Source organism: Corvus brachyrhynchos, unplaced genomic scaffold (assembly GCF_000691975.1).
Source record: "Corvus brachyrhynchos isolate BGI_N302 unplaced genomic scaffold, ASM69197v1 scaffold23, whole genome shotgun sequence".
Classification (NCBI taxonomy): Eukaryota; Metazoa; Chordata; class Aves; order Passeriformes; family Corvidae; genus Corvus; species Corvus brachyrhynchos.
The window spans coordinates 9,448,232-9,468,516 of NW_008238983.1; the positions used below are offsets into that span (position 1 = coordinate 9,448,232).

Consider the following 20,285-nt stretch of genomic DNA (forward strand, 5'->3'; position numbering starts at 1 on the left):
GCCCAGGTGAGGAGAGGATGGTCTTGCTTGGATTTATAGGGTTGTTGGGTTATTTCGTTAAATTGAGATAAAGTTTTTAGATGCTCTTAGAAAGACAGGGTAAAAAAAAAGGGACAAACCCTAGACAAAATTTTGCCAGCGCTTTGGCATACGGGAAGCCATGAATTATTTATGTCTGACTTCCCAGTATGTTCCCAAAAGGCTGGTAGTATTTTCCCTGTTCATCTGTCTATGATCGTCTAAGATTTTAATTTGGTTCTCTCAGGAGTGTGTATATGCTCTGACTTACAGAATCTCATCTGTGTTTTTGTGACACAGATAGGAAATAGTGTTGCTGTTGTGGAAATTAAATGTAGCCAATTTACTTTTAGTAGTTTCTCAGCTATGGTATACTGTGTTAAGCTGCTTAGCTTTTATTTTTCTTCTTGTACTCGCTCTAATTTTCCCTTTGTTTTTGGTGTTAAATTCCCGGGAGTGTGAGTTAAAAGGCTATCAGCCAACTTATTTTATGATGAAAAATGAAAAGAATTGGGGTGGCTTTTTTAGGGAAGCCAGAGAAGAAGGAAAGGTACTGTGGTCATCATCATTCTGTGGGAAAATGCTGTTTTGAAGAGAGCTGATGGAATTGTTCGGTTTTTTTGTGTCCATGCTGAACTGTGCAGGAAACAGGGAGCTTACATGTGTTATATTAAACAGCAAAGCAAGTTTTCTACTGATACGGCCAGTGGAGCCTGGAGCAGAGGGAGCTGGCTAAGGGAGTCAGCAGTGAGAGAGGCTGTGCAGGACTGGTTCTGTGTGTTAAATATGTGGAATGACAGGAAAAAATCTGCCTTGTTTAGAGACTTGGTAGCAGGCTAGGGGCACAGAGGCTCATTTCAATCATATTTTTTGTATCTACAGTACTGGCAGTTTTAATTCCCATTGAAACCTGAGAATTTCCAATTTCTTATTCTGAAGACTGAGCTAAATTGAAAGTTCATATCTGAATAGGTGTGCAAATGTGCCATTGCTGTGTTGGTGTTTGCTGTTGAAAACACTGATCCATGTTGCTGAGTCATGTGTGGGGTTTTTTTTAATCTAACTACCTTCAGTATAGTAGCATCTCTGTTGCTTGTGAAAACTCATTCTGTATTTTCTTTCTGTATGGTATCTCTCATACAAATTTAAGTAATGAAGAAATAACTGTTATAGTCTCTAGTGTTAACAGTTCAGCTGGATGACACAGAGCTGTAGATCCAAGGATACTGGCCTACTAAGTGCTATTGATGCACTCTTTCCCCTTGAGCAACCATAGTATAAACTGAACTCATGAGATACATATTTGAAATTACATTCTCTGGCCAGAAGAAATATTTTAACAGGGGCACAAAACATTCCTTTTAATGGCAGAGACATTTATTTTGATTTCTCTGTTTCTAGATGAAGAGGACATGTGCAGCGTGCCTTTTCTTATATTCCCCCCCCCCCCCTTTTAAGATCTATATGTTAAAAAAAAAAAAAAAACAAAAAGACAAGCAAATTATGGAAACATGCAGTGTTTGCAGAATGTTAGAGATATTGAGCCTATTTGAGGCAAGTACAGTTTATGACAGTAGTTGATTGTGTAATCAGATTTTCTTCCATGTAAACTGATCCTTGCAAATGTAGATTACTAAAGCAGTTGTTGAAGTGTTCTTTGGTGGAAACAAAGAGTTTTAAAAATTACAGCCTAAAAATTAAAATTTAGTGAAGTTGAATATAGCCCTAAAAGAAGTTGACAATAGCAGCAGGCAATTGCTGCCTGTCTCTCATGGATGGAATTGTTTTGAACTCACATAAAAACTGTTGTTGTCATACCAAGTAGCATCTTTTTGGTCACAGAGCAGCTTCCCCGTTGGCCATGCAGCCTTTCAGTCCCTCTCAAATACCCTTTAAATGTTCTGGACCGTTTGTGCTAGGGCAAGCATTTTGTGTAGTTCTGGACTCCCAGTCTCGTTTACTTTGCTGGGTTTTACCTCCTCGGGCGAATGTTTATGAAACAGCCGATTCAGCAGAGCCTCCCCGCCCTGGGGTCAGGCAGCCCTGGGGGAGCGTGGGGATGACCTAAGCAGACAAAGGGGCTTTTCCCAGAAAGCTTCCTCACCACTGCAGGGAAAGCAGGATGCAGCAGGGGAGCTGCTCTCAGCCAGTGCGCCTGAAAACATTTCACCAGGCGCCTCATTCACAGCCCTGGTGTTTCTTCCCAGTCTCGGGACGCAGTTCTTTGAGCCTCATGCTGTTGTAGTTCCACGTGTCCCCGCGGCGAGCTGCCCCGAGCAGGAAGCACCCAGCACCTAGAGCGAGTGTATGCAAGGGTGGCAGCCTCACTCATGTGCCCGTGGTCTCTTGCAGACTTCACAGGCTACGGAGTTGATAGCAAGGAGTGTTGCAGTGATTTCTGCACTATTTACAGTGATTTCTGCAAATGTCACTCTACAAAATCAGGCTACAAAATCCATTATTAGGCCATCTGTATTTTTTTTTTTTTTTTAGGTAAATAGCCACACGAAAAGAAAACTACTTTTGTTTCTACTATGGTAATTTAATTATTAATTTACTAAGAAAATAAAACAACTAGATTGTTTGAAAGCAAGGTAACAGAAGTAGCATTTATATGTGTGTGCCTACATGTCTTTTCTGTGGTACTTTACAAAACAGTAGCAAGTTTAATTGTATGTCGCAAACTAGTTAACTTCTTATAACAGAAGCCAATTCTTTTGTTTAACAAAACAAGAAAATGTAATTCAAAAAGTCATTTTAGATTGAGGTACTGGGAAGTTTTGTATGGTCTGCTTGTACTCATGATAGAAGAAGGCAGGTATATCCTCCAAGTTTTTATAGTTTAACTTCAAATAGTGTGTGTGTGTGTGTTTGGAGCAAGGACATTATCGGAGCCAAAGAATCAGTATTTACCATTCTCAGTAAGATTTACTTACAAAAAATAAGCTGTATGAAAATGTGTAGCTTTGTTAATTAAAATTATATTTAATCACATTCTTCAATATATAAACTAACCTAGCCTGAAATTTAGGGATATTTTTCTTTCAACAAATAACTGGCTTTTTTATGAATGATCTGTGTTTTCATGGTTTTGTCTTGCATATGTATGCCAGTGTCTTGAGCTTTAGAAAGCTTTTGAAAAATGCTACCCAGCTGGGCTAAATGTGTGTTCTTGGGCAGCACTGTGGCTTCAGAGACAAAGCTTTATAGAATGTCATCTTCCCTTCTTTTAGATCTCTAATTCCATGGCAGACCAATGAGGGGATGCTTGGTCTGGGTATTGAATTTTGTATTTGCTTTTACCAGCTGCCCTTTCCTACTGTTTTCAGTCTTATCACTTCTTCCAGGAAAAGCTCTATTATTATATATTTTAGCAGAATAGAGCCAAGGCAGGAGTTTTGCTTCAGATGCAAGTGATGAGTGCTTGGAATATCCCCACTGGCTCTTTAGGAGGCCCATCCAGCTGGCAGCCTGTGGGCCACTTCTCTTCCACAGAATAATTCTGGCCAGCTCCCACATGAATGGGACTTTATCCTATCGTGCCTGTGCATAACCATGCAAGCTGCCTCTCTGTTCCTTTACTTCTGGAATGTGGCACAACATGTCTGCCTCTGGAGATGTGCCTATAGTGATTTTTAAACAGAGACACTACCCTACAGCTTAGCCTTTGGAAAGATAAATCACTCCACAGTCACACCACTGTTTTGCCCTCTAAAAAGAAATGCTAGAAATGCCTTCAAGTGCTAAGATTCTTCTTTTCTTTTTTTGCTAAGAGGTCTCAAAAAGGGCTTAACAATTGATGTGCTGTTTTTCTCAAAAATACTATGGTAAAATGTTCTCAAAATCACCTTCTAGACTAGAAGAAAGAGTATGAAAGTTACCTAGGCTTAAAATACAATACATGTTAAATAATCATGTGTGTTAGCAAGTCAACACTAGATGGTTTCTACTTCTCTCATGTATCATTTGTTGGTTTTCTGTTTGTCAAGCGTTTCATGATTCATTACTTTCATGATGCTGTAATTTTATGCTGCGTGCTGCCACTGGAATACTATACAAAAATCACAGCTATAAATTATTTGAATCCTCTCCAAATGTACTGATGGTGAATATTTCAGAGGTAGACTGGGAGATTTTTTTTTTTTTTTTGGTATAATTAATTCAGAAATAATTTTAGTTTTAAATAAGTGATATATTCTACATTATGGATTCTATATTACAGAAAAGAAGCATGTTCTGTAATTTTTACCTTAAGTGAGTATTATTATACTTATATGTATACAATTCTGATATTTATCAGGTTTATGATAACAAATTCATTGTTTTATTTTTCCATGAACTGCAGAAACTATGCCTGTTCCAGACCAGCCCTCGTCTTCTGACAAGACAAGTTCCCTTAGTCCTGTGTTGAACACATCCAATGGTGATGGCTCTGAAACTGAGACAACCTCTGCCATTCTAGCTTCAGTCAAAGAACAGGTAGGCAAGCGATGCATCTGTGGCTAGAAAACACAATAGTATGATTTAATGGGTTTTTTTTTACAAATGTTTCATAGCTGGTATCTGAATAATTTAGTTCACAAACACATACTGCAAAGAATGTTAACTATTTCTTCAGTGTTAGTAGGCTTCTGTAAGCTTTTCCTACATTCCTTAACATAATTTAATTGAATTGCTCATTTTATTCTCCACTTTCACTCTTTACTGTGGATGGTGGTTTTCAGAGATCTCTCATTTTATTGTTGGCAGTCTGCATGTGGAGTTAGAGTATACGTGGCATGTAAGAGTTATAGATACCTGAATTGCAGAGAAGATGTGTTATTGTAGAATTTTTAAAGGATTAGTAAGAGTCCTAGGAATTTAAAATTTATATACATATTTTTGGAGGTTTTTGTGTAAAACTTGATGTGAGATTATTTCAGGGCAAAACTGGGTATAGATAGAGGCACTCAGTTTTGGATGATTAAAACCAAAATATTAGAAATTTTCACAGAAATGGTCTTCAGTGTGATGGTCTGTTTGATGCTAGTAAGACAGGTTTGGACATTTTAATGTAAACTTTTGTGGGCTGAGTGTCAGAATTTTTGCTTTTAATGCCATTCTGTACATTAGGAGATGGTTAATATTTCAAACTGGTCTCTCTCACTACCTCGTTTGGTTCAACAGCATCAACATTCCAAAGAGAGACATTAAAATCTGCTGCTTTTAGGCAGCTTTCTCCTTGATGAAGGTGTCTGAATTGGTTCTCCCATTATAAAGTAGTGATCTTTCCCTGCCAAAGACGTTCACTGCTTCTTGATTTAAATTAACGCAAGAATTCAGCTTATGATATCTACCAGCACTGGAGTAATGGCTGTTGAGTTGTAGAGATTTTATAAAAATTATGACATCAGTCTTCATTGGGTTTTTTGCTATATGCCAGTTCTCTCTTTTGGGTGTTAAAGATTAGTCATATTTTCTGTTCTGAAAAGAGGAGTTCAAGAAAGAAATGTTGTAATGTGGAGTTTTGTTTTGAGATTTATGAAATATCATTGGAATTGAAAATTGCCCATGGTTTAGATGCTTGTATTCTCTTCCAAGTCAATAACATTACTTGTGCATGTTACCAGTGTTTCAGCCTGTGTCACTGCATTATTTTGTAGAAAAATACCTGCCTTAGTTTTTGACTCTCTGATGCAAATGTACAGGGAAGTTACATACATAGGAGATGATATATCTGCTGTTGGAATATGAATCACTGTATGCAACAGTGACAAGAGCTTCTCTGTTGTTGGGTGTTGTGAGGATTGCTGGTTTATACCTGGTTATGTGTTTCACAAATGAACCTCCCACCCCTATAAATCAATTAATTGAGTACCAGAGGGAATTGGCGCTGACTCCACTAGATGAAAAGGGTTTCAAGTGGGAATATATTAGCAAAGTTATTTCTGATTCTTGAGGACCACTGCAAAAAGGAGCCTGTAATAAAGTAGTTCTGCATTCACTTAACACCAAGAAGAGCCTAGCCAGCTAACCTAAGGTTCTGCTGACTAAAAAGATAATGTCTTGAACCATTGTGGTACAAGGTACCAAAATGTAACAGGTTCTCTTAAGGAAACTTTTTTCTTGACAGGTATCTCTAGTCAGACTTACCTTGAAGCTGGAAGACTGTACTAAGCTCCAAAACAAGCCATAATAATAATAATAATGTTAATAATAATAATAAACCACAACAAACCCCAAACCTGCTTTTGGGCTTCTTCTTTTCCCCACAGCATTGTGTTTTGACACACTTCCATTATTGAACGTTCTGGTGGAAAAATTCTAGGTAATGCCACAATCCTGTGCTTCAGACAGATGAAATACATTGCACTGATTCGCCATTATGGGAGTAAATGAAGTTAAGTTTCTAACTGACTGTTCAAATGGGTAGCCACCTGCTTTTTAGAAGAAGGAATGAGTTGCTTTACTGTCTGGTATGTGATTTTGCTCTATATGCCCTTTGACTGTAGCCAAAAATATACCTAGAGTTAAATAGACACAATTGTTCAAAAGTACTGCTAATGTAGAGAAATTAAGGTGTTTTTCAACATATCAATCATAATTAAGGTGTTTTTCAACAAATGAAGTATATTATATTTTCTTCATCTATGCTGATGTTTAGCTTTAAAAGGTGTTCTTACATTTTTTTCTCATGGAACACTTGGGGTAACATCATGTGTTACCTCTCATAAAATGAATAGAACATTATTGCTGAGTGATGGCAACAGAGTAAACTGTGGTATTTATGGTACTGATGACTGTAAAAGCTGTTTGCAATCTTTGAAGAGGGCAGGATACAGGAAAGGCACAGAGAAGTAGTAATAAATATTGTATTTATTTCCTCTACTTAAATCTCTTATGTGAAACTTAAATGATTTATTCAGAAAATGTTAAGTTTTGTTGTGCTTGGTTTGAAAAATTCATATGCCTGTGCTGTCATATTTTGAGGAACTGATTTATTGGGCCTAAAAAGTTTACTGGGTTGAAAAATTGTGCTTTATATGTCAGATGTAAAGTGACACACATGATTGGCGTGACTCGATCAGAAGATTTAGCCACATGCTTTTCAAGCTGAGGATATCTGTCAAAAGAGAAATAGGAGCCAGAAAATACAGAAAAGGAGAGAAAATACGGAAGTATTTTGCTGTTGAGGAGTTTGGTTGATTTTGAGAAATGCAAATGCAGAACTCCTTGCTTTAAAATACAGGCCATTTCATTTGTGTTTTACCTCTGGACAAGCATGCTAATTCACTTCTGGGTTTCAGACTTCAGAGATGCAATTGAGAAGTGATAGATACGGAACATGAATCCATTTCTTATCCCTTGCTGCTAACTTTCTTAAGGTCAGATGGCACTGCTGGAGGCAAGATCAGAATCAGTCACTGTATGTCTAAGAAACCATGAGATGCCAGGCAGTGACCTTTGACTTAGCTGTTTTTGAGCAGTCCTTATGAAGAGGAACAGTAAATAACTTCTGTGAAAATGGAAACTGTTGTTTTGGGGTTTTGGTCTGGTTTTTGTTTGTTTTTTTGTGGTTTTTTAGACAGTATCAAGTTCTTTAAAGAGAAATCGACCAATAAACACATCATTTCAGTTTTCCATGCTGTATAAAGTGTATGAAGAAGGATTTTTTTTTCTTTCTTATGATATACCTTTGGCCCAATGCTTCACAGATTTTAGAAAACATAAAGCCGTTTTTCTTTGTGCTTTGTCATCTGTTTTTGTATCTGTAAATATGGGAAAGATTCTTCAACAAAAAAGTGACATCAGGGATCTAATTTGTGAGGATATATGTGATAGATTCAGCTACTTCTGCAAAAAGTATGATGTGCTTCTGATTGGGAATTTCCACCTGCAAAAGAGACTTCTGAGCCCACTTGTTCAAAAACATCCTGGGAAGAGAGCTATTGATGATGCTCCTTTGAAGGTGGAAATAGCTGCTGGGGAGCCTTTTGAGTAAATATGTAATGAAGCTGATGCTTTTCCTGGAAGTCTCCAGACATATATGGTTGACAGTACTTTGGTTCTTGGCATACAGAAAACTGCTCCCTTGGAAGCTGAGGAGGACTGTAGTGACCTAGCAGAGGCTTGTTTTGGCAGATTTAATTTTTATAGAGACACTTGGAAAACATGAGATAAAGTAATTTCCGACGAGTGAGATCCATCTTGAAGTATGGACAGCTATTTTCAACTCAGAAATAGTACCATACATCTCTTTTATTTTCTTTGTGGCTCTAGATTCCTTTAGCATCTTAGTAGTAGCCTGTTTCAGAGAACAGCTTTCCCTTTCAGAAAACTTATGCAAAGAACTTATGCCAATGTTTAATATTTCTTTTGAATCTGTTTTTATACATACCTATTTCAAATAAAGATACCTGTTTCCAGTTGCCTGTCTTCATTTCACCCTCTCAAGAAAAACATTTAGACTAATTCTTTCGAAATATTTCTCACACCGTTCAAATCAGTATTGATTAATATGGTCTTTAAATCCTACTGCTGATTCCAGAGAGAACAGAAGTCTTTGGCTTTTTTGGTTGCTGGTGGCTTTTGGGTTTGGTTTGGGTTTTTTGGGTTGGGTTCTTTGGGGTTTTTTTGGCTTTGTAAGATGTGGTTTTTTCCTAACATGACTTATGTTGCTTTTAATATTTACTATGTTTTTCCACTAGAAAGTTACTTGTTTGTCAGGCAATTGTGATTTGAAACTATATTAAAAATCACAGGGCAATAATTACTAAGTGTTATTATTCAAGTCAGTATTAAATAAGGGCAATATATCTGACTTAAGTAAACTTTTACATCAGGTGTTAGTACTCTTTGGAAACGATTATGTATGCCATGCACATCTTATATAGGTACATATAAGTAACACTGCAGATAGAAATGGCTGTAGAAGTTCCAAGATGGTTTCTTTGCTCTGCCAGATTGTGTTCCTTGTGTCTTTATATCATGATTGAAGTTTTAGAAAAAAAATCCCATATCTAGATGGATGTTTCAATTCAGGCTATTTTTTTTAAGGCCTTAAGTCCAGAAGAGATGTGAAATCATCTAGTCTGACCAGCAGGTCATGACATTTCATACAGTCATCCAAATTTTGGGCCCCCAAATCTGATTACAGAATAACATATGCACTGTTTTCCCTAATATAATGCATTGCATATTGTAATATGTGATATTCACCAAAATAAAACCCCATTCTTGCCTTATGGGTACCAGTAATTACTCTAGTAATATCAAGTGCTCAGCAGGTTTCCTAAATAGGTTCAATTATGATATATTCATGTCTTGCTTCCCTTCAAACAGCAAGCTCTGTTTCCGCCTTTAAAAGTTTTAGGGGCTCTATTTCAAACCCATGCTAATTATATTCAATCAATAGATATTTGTCTCATAATCTCTCTTAAGTAGCATGTCAATATACTCACTTCCTTAGTTATAGAAGTCCCTTGTTTCCAGTTGGGTTTTAAAATATTCCAGAGAGATATTCCTCTTCTGTTTTCATTAATATATTGATTTAAGACAAGAACTGGACCTGGCTGTATGATATACTTAGAGTAGCACTAGTCTATACAGTGGATACCATGCTTCTAAGTTGCTGGACAGACCAACATATTGAAATATGAAGCTTTGGAGTGTAGCTAGTGCTTCCCAGATACATCTTCAGGTTGATGGGAATTGCTTTTGAGATGCACAACTCCACTACTGGAAATGGCAAGCTGAGTGGAGAAGTTTTGAAGAGTGCCATCACATTGCCTGTTGAAGAAGGAAATAATTTAATATAGTTACTATCCACCCTACTCTATAAGATTCTCAGGTTCCTGATTTAGTCTGGGACAGGTTTCACGCAGTTCTTTGGAGCAGCCTTGAGTGTATTCATGTTGTGCTTCTCAGGAAACAGAAGTTAACAAGACTGGAGACCTAGACAAGTAATAGTTATTCCTGTTCAGAAGCCTGTATCTCTTTAATTCGTGCCAAAGGCACAGTAGCCATAGTAGATGCAGTATTAAGAAACTAAAAATTGCTTCACTGATAAAAGGTTGTAGTGAAAATCCAAAACATTTTTGGGATGGTTTGAAATGAGCTGGGAGTGGAAAGGTTTCTGTGAATATTTAGTGTGATAGAAGAGTATTGAGGCAATATATCCTCCCAGCAAAACCATCTTTGAAGAGAGGGAAGAAAATGCTAATTATCAGAATAAAATTAGAGTTAAATATGATACTATTTTGACTTGAAGTAATGTTGAAAAATTAGTCTTTCAAAGCCACGAATTTCAGAGAAGCTGGATAGAATGCCACTTAGCAACAGCTCAGTCTAATGCTAATTTAAAGCATTAAGAAAGGCCATCACAAAGAAAAGCAAAGTATCCTTTCTTATCAGGCAGCCAGTATATGAACATACTTTTGGTAATGGAAAAGCTCTTCTGCCTTAGATTATTTTTTTGCCATTAGTGGAATAATTTCAAACTTGGAATAAAGATACCCTATGAAAGTAATAATATTGATCTCAATGCCAACAGAATTTAAATTTTAGTATATTGAATTTCTAACATTTTAATGTATTACATTTATAACTTTTTTAAGATCATTGATGACTTTCTCTCCAGTATCATTCATCAGGGCTTTTTTAAACATAAAGTGCTTTCACTCCTAAACCTGACTTTTATAACCAGCATAGTGGAAGAGAGTCTTTATTTCACCTCAAAGTCACTTAAGAGGGAGATCTGAGCTTAAAATACTTACAAGAAGCAAGTCAAGTTGTGCCTTTTCCTGTTCTGATGCATCTCCCTCTGTTGTTCTGGCAAACACGAACTTTAGCAGCCGTGTGGGGAATGCTGCTGGGAAGCTGAGTGGGTAGGAAATACGAAAAAATGAGATGGCAGCTCTGGGTTATAGGAGGTCGAGTGAGTTGCTTTCCCTTTTGGTGAAGGGCAGTTGGAACCAAGTGTCAACTTGTTTGCAAGTATTGGGCTTTTTAGCATGGCTGTTGTAAACATACTCTTTGGGCCATGAATTTAACCAACTTTCATGTAATACTTGGCATTATTAGGAAAGTTCAACATAATATGCCTATATAATTGTACAGGGGGATGGAAGTTTTGGGTGTGTCCCCCACAAATCTGTCCCACTTCTTTCTCTAAAAATAAGTTACAATCTTTATGAGACTTAGCTATCTAACCTGTTTTCGGCAGTTTTCTCTTTCTGTGCTTGAATTAGGCAATATCCATCGACAGTAATTTCCCTTTGCACAGAGAATATCTGAGGCTTGAGTTCCATGGCTTTCAAAACCACCACACCTCTTCTACAGAGAAAATTAAGTGCTTTAAAAAGACAAAACTCTGAATGCTTCAGTTAGTGATTACTTTTATTTCTTCTGTCTTCCTGGGAAATGAAAAAAAACCCCAAAAACAGCACTAAAAAGCATTTTCCAGATTCCACAGTGACCCGTTTCCTTTAAGTTGTCTTGCCAGTACTTTTCATGCAGCTTGCTCTTAAAACTTAAATTTTAAATGGGATTTTTGAAGTAGATTTGCTTTTTGTAATTAGTTTAGCAATTTTTGTTCCTTTTATGTAATTTTGAAAACTTTACTACTTCTGTTGTGTTTCCCCATCTGTTTCTCTGTGTTTTCTCACATAATATTATTTTCTACTCCTGATGCATTTGCTGCCAAATGAAACTCTTGCCTTCATGTGGGTAGTTTAAATCTTCTGTATTTTTAGGTAAAACTACTTTAGGAGTAGCTGAATTCTATGCATTTTATGTTTTGATAAAATACATTACAATTCTGTTTATCCCCATACATGGAAACTAGAACCCAGCAAATGCTAAACTGAGTTTAAACTTAAGTCTACCCCAGAGTAGTAACATTAGACTTAATGTTATTTGGGTACATTACTACCCAAATAACATTAACTTAGTCTGTGAGTTACAGAGTTATAAGAATAAACCAGTTTAGAATAACACAATAAATTGATTTCAGCATGTGGAACATGTACTTCTCTTTGTTCCTTCTCTGAGGTGAAAATGTGTTAATCTCTGAAATTTCTGGTGAATTCTAGTTGCTTTTGATGAGGATCTTCCCAGTGTAAAGGGAAAAAAGGGCAGTAAAGGACATTATCTTTAAAAAAAAATAATTTGAAGATTCATAGTTCTAGACAAATTAATTGCTTAATTCATAATTCATAACATTGCATTTCAGGTAAAACATCACCTACTTTATTTTGGAGGAAGGCTTTAGGTGGATAACCTACAACATGCTTACTAGTGGAGCCAGACTTTTTGTGGGGGTTCCTTGCTACTCTTAATGAGTTTTCTTTTTCTATGCAAAGAGCAAATCCAAGTCCTGAGGCCCAAAGAGCTTTTTCTCCCTTTTATTTTTTAAGAGGTTTCACTGTGAATTTATTTTTTCTAAGGGGTAGAAATGAGGTGATATCAGCTTAAACTTTATTTGAGACCTTGTCATTAGTGCAATACTCTTTGAGCATGTTTTTTTGGATACATGTGGAAGACTCTTTCATATAAAGAAAAAAGTTTAATTAATTTGATGTTAGTTGCAGTTACAGGAGATTTTGATTTGAAAGTGGCACAACAATGGACTAATCACAATTGAAGTAGAAATTACAGTTAAAGGAGTACATCAATTGCACCATACAATTGATACTATATAAATGGAATTCAATTATCCAGAACAGGCTCAGCATCATGATGCGGAGCATCCCCCAGTCCCCAGAAGGAAATGTGTTCGTCGAAGTCAACTGAAGGCCAGAACTCTCTTCAGAAAAGAGTTACTTGGTTCATTAAGAGTTCCATATAATTTACATAAAGCTATTCAGCAAGCTAAGCTCCCCAGTGGGGACCATATTCCTTCCTCCATCACCCTCTGAGTCCAGTAGCATGACCTGTCCTACATGGCTGGAGCTCAAGACTGGCAGCCACCGGGGAGTGAGGCAGGTCTCCCAGGAGGTGAATCCCAGCTCAGCCCAATTGCCTGGAGTCTGCTGTTGCATTGGAACTTTATCAGTCACTCATGGTAGGTGGAATCACAGCAGGAAAAGTCACTTGCCAAGGACATGACTGGGCTCTGCAGAAAAACATAAAACAATAATCTAAGCACCTATTACAATTATATGAGTAAAAGATACCCTTGATCAGAGTTATAGGATCATAATTTATAAGCAAGTCCAGTACATACAGAAGTTACATTATTTTAACCAGAAGCTAAAACTAACTAGCTTAACCTCTGAAACTACTTTTGTTTTGCTCTGGGTCTACATTCCTTTCATTCAGGGGCAGGCACTTAGGCAAACAGTAGAAATACTTCACTGATACAGTCAGTTTGTCTAAAACAAAGGCACCCTTGGGTTTCCCCAAGTTTGACTTCCTTTTCAACGTTTGTGATCAATCTTGGCAGGGAGATGAGTTTGACTTCCTTTTCAACGTTTGTGATCAATCATGCCATTATTCTCCCCTGAGCCTTCAGGTCATGTAGCCTCTATTTATCTTTTCAGAGCATTCCTTCATTATGGGTGTCTAAGTGAGTGTGTAGAGGGGCTGTGTGGGGTGGGGATGTCTTTGATCTGTTGCAGCTCTTTGGCCCCTGATTTTCCAACATGTGATTGGAAATCTTTTTTTCTCCTGTGTAGAAATTTACCTTTTTGGGTAATAATCACTTGTGACACCAACTTTTGTAAGGAAAAACCTGTCACTGGTTATCTGCTCGACAGCAAAAAGAGTAAAACTTCTGTTTCTGTTAGTATTCCCTCAGTTTCTTTAGTCTGGATTGTAACAGAGCAGATAGCTGCTTATAGACTATTTCTTTAGTTGCTTCAAAATGTGAGCTGTACTTCCCAAATTTCATCTCTGTTCCTTTAGTTGCCACATTTTTTTTCCTGGACTTCTCAAAAAGCATTATTCTTTACATTTTTCAGACCCATGTCTTACGCATTACTAGTTCCTCTGTGTGTTGAGCTTTCCTTACTTGGATTTCTAGCGCCCTCCAACATAACGATCTGAGTAATCTGGAATGACATTTTGCTGCTTAGTGTGGTATTCCATCACTCTAACCTGCAATTCATGTTGTAGTGTTATCCCATGGTCATGATTATCCATCTACCCCAACAGTAACACAGTGCAATTATGTGCCTGACTGTGTAAATAAGATTTAAATTGAGCTGTTTGTATACCATTACCAGCCTCTTCTTCCAGGAAAAATTGTAGTTCGTGTTCGCATTGCTAGGGAATTTTCAACAGATTTTTTTCAGTGAAAAATGGAAAAAAAAAAAAAAAGGTGTAGAATGAGAAAATTTTCTGACTTTATCTGTTCAGTTCTATGTATTTCATAATCTTCAGAGTCTTGATGTGAATAATTAGGTTTACGATTTGTACTGTATATTGCCTTGAAAGTGGTAAATATTTTGTTCACCTCTTGTCTGATTCCAGCAGAGTAACACATCTTGGTAAAATCCTGTTTATATTTTTAGTGTATTATTATTTTCTGAAGTATCTTAGTGCTTTGGGTTTTGCAGCTGGTACCCCTGGAAAATATTATTTTCATTTTTCAAAGTAGTTCCAGATTTTTTTTTCCTCCTTTTTTTATTTTTCCTGTACATGGTTAGACCCGTCTTTGTTCAGCTCATTGTCAATCTAGGTCATTATTTGAAGCTTTTGTTGACAGACCTCTTGAGGGTAAGTACATCTGATGCTATAAATAGGGTTGATTCTTCATAATAAGTCAGCAGATTCACTTGGAAATTCTCGGCTTTGTAGTAGGTTTGATGAAATGGAAGATCTACTGCATTCTTCTGTCACCTAGTAGCATAATCATGTTTAATTAATTAACATCTTCAAAACTGTGACATTCCAGAATTTAGTAATTTTGAATTAATACAGGATTACTAATTTTGTTTAGAAGGGTGAAATGGACTCCTTAAATGATCTCTTTTTTAATGTTATTTTTTAAACTCCTATTTTTATTTCACAAAGCAGTGCTTGCACAAGAAAACCTGTTCCAGCACATTTTTTGCTGTTCTGTTTGTTCCAGGTCACAGAAAATAGAGGATACTGTTTCTCTTACTGTATGTTTTCAGTAGCCTGTACTATGAAAATAGATGATTGTTTGGATTAGTTTTTTGTTTGTTAGTTTACCACAAATTGTGTCAGGGACCAACCAAACAGTACCCATTCTTACCACAAAGTAAGGTAGCTGCATGGTAGAGCTCCAAGATGTTCTATTAGCTAAAAACTTTCAGGCATTCAAAAACCTGGGATAGGTTGTGTTTTCTGTATGGCTACAACCACAGGAGTGGAGTTAGGCACAGCTCTGTCTTCAACATGTGCATGGGTACCATTCTGAAACCTTTGAACATATAGGCACTATATGTGGTGCTGGAGCTTTAAAAATCAGAAAATACTTCCTGGTTTCACATTCTCTAATAATCTTTATAAGGCTTATATAAACAGTGAGTAAATTCTTGAGATTAAATTAGCAATGTAGTTTCATCCTATGGGCACAACAAATGTATTACGGAAGCAGGTAGAAGAGGAGGTAAGCACCTGTGTCTCTGTAAGTAGGACTGGGTGTCCCACTGTGATGCATGTTGGGATTGATAAGCATTGTAGATAGGTGTGCAGACTGCAGTCTGTAAGGATTTGCTGAAATGCACCCCACAGCTGAAATGCAGCTGAGGGACTGCACAGTTGGAACTTAATACACAGTCTATAATAAATCTGATAGCCACTAAAACTGAGGTTTGATGCAGTGCCTGTTTGCTGATTCTGAATTAGCATTGCTGCTGGTGCTGTTCTTTACCTGCCAGATTTGCTGTCAGACACAGAAATATAGATTAATTGATAGCAAATGCCACAGTGATGCCTATCTAAATGCAGAAAAGCTAAGCTAAGTTAATAACTTAAATAAATTACTTATTTATTTAGTAATACATGAATATTTAAAAGCTGATGAGAAGTCCACTAAGTGCTTTCTATTTAATTTTAGAAAGTGAACTACAGTTTATTCCAAAAATTTTTAAAAGTAAAAACAAGTGAAAAAGTATTTTCTGCACCAGTGGTGTGTGAGAGATATGCAGCTGTATTCCCTCATGTGGCATGAGAAATTGTCCGATACTTAAAATCTTTGCTAGATTGTTTGTGCATGAGAGAGAGAGAGAACATTTACACTGTCAGTAGTTTTGGTGCACTTTGGTTTGCAAAGGCCATACCTAATGGTGTTTCCTGTATGCATTGGGAATGAAAGGATTTAAAGAAATCTGTCTGGTTGTTGTCAGTTTAGTCAGAACAGAAGCAAGTGCATTCCCTCCTCTTTTCATCTTTTTTGTCTATGGTGAGATTCATATGAAGTTTATGCTTCTCAGTTTTTCCCACCACATACAGTTTTGCGTCTGATTTTCTTGTGTTGACAACTTTGTCTCCTCCCTCTCTATTAATCTGTGGTTGTGCAAAGAGCTACCTTATGGCTTCTTACACTAAGCTTGCATGGTATATAGGGTTTCTTGAGGTTTTTGTTGTTGTTGTTGTCTTTTATTTAATAAGGTAGGCTGTTAATCTATGGCTATAATGCAAGATTTATAGGTATAGTTAACAACTTTTATGAGGCCAGCTACACCCTTTTCTGTGGTCTAACTTACACACCTCAATGTTTACCTTTTTTTTTTTTTTTTTTAATACAGGCAATGGTTCCTTTTAGTGTAGCAGTGCACAGGTATGCATATAGGGAAGTAAAGTCTTTTAAAAAAAGAATATTAATTTGTGTCTGTTCTGTTCAGAATTCTGTTCTGTAATTTATGTTCTCTTCTGTTTTAGATATTCGTAAAGATTTCCACGTTGTGAAACTTACATTTGATTTTTTTTTCAGTTGAATTTTTTGATCCCTAATCTGCATTAATAATCTTCATTACTTGAAAATGGAGAAATAGGCATAGAGGTTGTTTAAACTGTCGTCAGTGATTGTGGTGAGGCCTGAATGGACTGACTTAAGAAAGGTGAAAATCTTCAGGTTAACACTGAAAAGGATTGTATTAACATTGACAAAGATGCACAAGATACTCAAATTAAAATAATTCTGATCTTAATTTGAATATTCTTGACATAAACCTTCCTAGTTGGGTGTGTTTATTTTTTAGCATTTGCTTTCTATGTATGTACTTGAAAGAGTCATCAAATGGTGGCATCAGTGTGTCCTTGCAGTTGTGGTCTAACATTGCCTTTTTTCCTTGGAGTTCAAAATTAATTGGTTTAGATAATAAATTGCTGTGGAAATTTTAAAATGTTTCAGTTCATTACTGAAAAGCATGGTATGGGGAAGATTACTTCAACTCCATTCACTTTAAAAAGTAAATTTAAAGTTTATCATCAGCTGTATGCTTTTTTTCCCCACCCAGTGTCAGAGTAGTTACTTTATAGCAGAAAAAAACTCACCTGTTTTCATTTCTTTTTCTGCAATGTTCCCTGAGACTTCTAAGAAATTTTTCACCTGCATTCCCTACTGGATAAAATTTTCAATGTGATGCCCTGCGCCAGTGAAGAAAAAGCCTACACCATTCCTTCAAAGAATATAGAATTTTTTTCCTAACCTTAGGCTTATTATGATCTTTAAGTTGAATGCAATGTTGCTGTAATGCTTCATATAGTGCCTTTAATTTCTCCTTCATTATTTCTGAAGGAAGCAAATTGAAATCAGGAAGGCTAAAGCGTACTTGGAGCTGAATGTGAAGGCATAAAGTAACAGAAAAGGGTTCTGCAAGTATTTTCCAGAGGAAAGTCAGGAAATTTGCGGGTCCATGGTTTAATGTTGGAGGCAATCTAATGGTGGACAACATAGAAAAAGCAGAAATTTTCTTTGTTTTTTTCAGTTGTTCCGAGACAAGGGACGATACCATGGCAGAGGCACAGGTTCAGGACTGTTTAGAGAAAATGGATGTATTCAGATTCTTGGGGCTCTATGCCAAGATTGACAAGAGCTCATTTAAGTAATAGGACTGCAAGGCAGCTGTCATTCAAGAGGAAAGTCCTGGGAACTAGAAGGGAGACTAACCTTATAGCAGTCTTTACAAAAGTAAGGAGAATGGTACAGGGGTACACGGGCTGTGTCAGGTCAGTGTCAATCCCCAGGAGGGTCATGGAACACATCCTCTTGTTTCCAGACACATGAAGGGTAAGAATGTGCCTAGAAAGAGCACAGATTTCTGCAGTGCAGTCAGCATTTTTTTGACTGTGAATGAGGGGAGCACATGTGATATTGTGTAACTGTAACTTTATTAAGGCTTCTGATATCTTCTCCCACTCTGTTGTCAACAGCAAGCTGAGGAAGCATGGGCTGAGTGTTGAGTGGGCTGAAAATTGGCTGGATTACTGTACTGAAAGAGTAGTAATCCATATTACAGCTAACCAATTGACCAACTATCAGACAGTAAGAAGTGAAAATACCTCAGGGGTTGATTCTGGGACTCCTGCTACTCAATTCTGCAGTGACTTGGGTGACAGAACTGAACAGAATGCACCCTCAGCAAATTTATGAATGAGACTAAATTAGGGTGATGCTTGGAAAGCCAAATTGAGCTTCAGTCTTAAATCATTCCAAGACCTTGAATGAACTGAGGACTTAGCCAGTAGGAAACTCATGTATTTAAAAAGAGCAGACTGAAATTCTGCTTCTGAGATGGAATAACACCATGGCTGGGAAGCACCTGTCTGAGTCACAGCCCTGCTGAAAAGGACTGTGATCATTAAGAATGTCAAGCTGAATGGGAGCCAGCAGTGTGCTTTTCACTGCAGACAAAACTCACCATGTGCTGAGCTGCATTAGAAGGAAGGAGCAACATGTCTGGCAGACTGAAGGAAATTGTTACCATCCCAGCTTGGAGCTGCTTCTTGGACAACTGAGTGTCATTTTGGTAACCCCCAATACAGAGGGGATATTGAGAAACTAGAAATAGTCCAGGATACTAAACTGGTTGGAGGCCTAGACCACATGAAGTAATGGGGAGCTGCGATTTTTGGGGAGCTGGGCCAGGTGAAGCAGAGGCTAAGGTCGTGACCTTAGGTTAGTTCACAGTAACATCGAAAGGAGGGACAAAGATGATCCGACCAAACTTTTCTCAGTAGGGGTATATAGTTTAGCAGGGTTCAATACCATAAATGATGGCTTGGGGAGTTCAGACTGGACACAGGAAAATTTTCTTCATTAAGAGGTTATTGTAGCAATTGAAGAGGTGACTAGAAAGGCTGAGAGGTTGATTTTTCCAGTCAACTACATAAATTCTGGTCTGGTGTTGGGAATGATCATATTTTTAGTGGGAGGTGAGATTAAGTGATTTCCAGCCAAAATTTCTGTGATTCTGTATTGATTCTATGATAATGTACAATTTTACTGAAATTATAATTTAAACCTTTTCTATGTAGACAATGGAAAATACAGTTTGAGGAAGGACAGTATGGCTTAAAATTTCCCCCATTGTGATTACTTAGCTTTTAATGCTTTAAAAATAGGATAGAAACTGAGGAGAGCTGATTATTGAAGTCTAATCTCAACACTTTTCACTGTTTATATTAAGTGGCAAGCAGTGAAATAGATCAGACAACATAACTGGTGGATAAAGGGGAAAATTAGCTAACACAGAGTGGAATACTGGAAGATTTTGGTGAGATTTAGGTTTATTTCACCCCTGGAGATGTCATCTATCTTTTTAAATAGGTTTTAGACACCAAGCTATTAATTCTCAAACTCTACCAGATCTTAGTACTTGCAAGAGATAAACATGTGGAAATAAATAAATAAATAGCTTTTTCTTCATGTTACTAATAAAAAAAGTGTAAAGGTAGCCTCACATTTAGATTTGATATCCTTTTTCTCAAACTTTGTATGACTGATCCCATCTTTTCACAATGCCTTAGCTTTTTAATTAATTTTTTTTTTTTTAATTTGGAAAAGTAGCATTTACCTTTATTTCACACAGCTTGCATGTGTATGTACAAAAAGAGAGACAGTAAAGGTCCCTTCAGGGAGATCAGGCACTTCTATCCTGTCAGTTGCTTATGTCAGGTTGAATATCTGGAGAAGAGCAAAATAGGTATGAAAACGATGTTACACACTTTAATATGGCAAAGATTCCTATCTCATGGGGGTTGAACCTTCCCTTCAGAGGATTCAGAGCTAATTCATAGAGACTTTGCATCTCCCCATGTGACTTGGGCCTCAGGTCACAGAAAGTAAGTCCAGGCAAGTCAGTTAGGCCTTCAGC

The 20,285-nt window shown here is 37.0% G+C and overlaps 1 protein-coding gene across 1 annotated transcript in view; it reads left to right on the top strand.

The window, feature by feature from the left end:
• Positions 1-20,285, top strand: part of CTNND2 (catenin delta 2) — a 656,025-nt gene that overhangs the window by 119,041 nt on the left and 516,699 nt on the right. Inside the window, exon 2 of the mRNA XM_017738706.1 lies at positions 4,364-4,497. Within this exon, the coding sequence (XP_017594195.1) occupies positions 4,364-4,497 (134 nt within the window). The remainder of the gene's footprint in view (positions 1-4,363; positions 4,498-20,285) is intronic.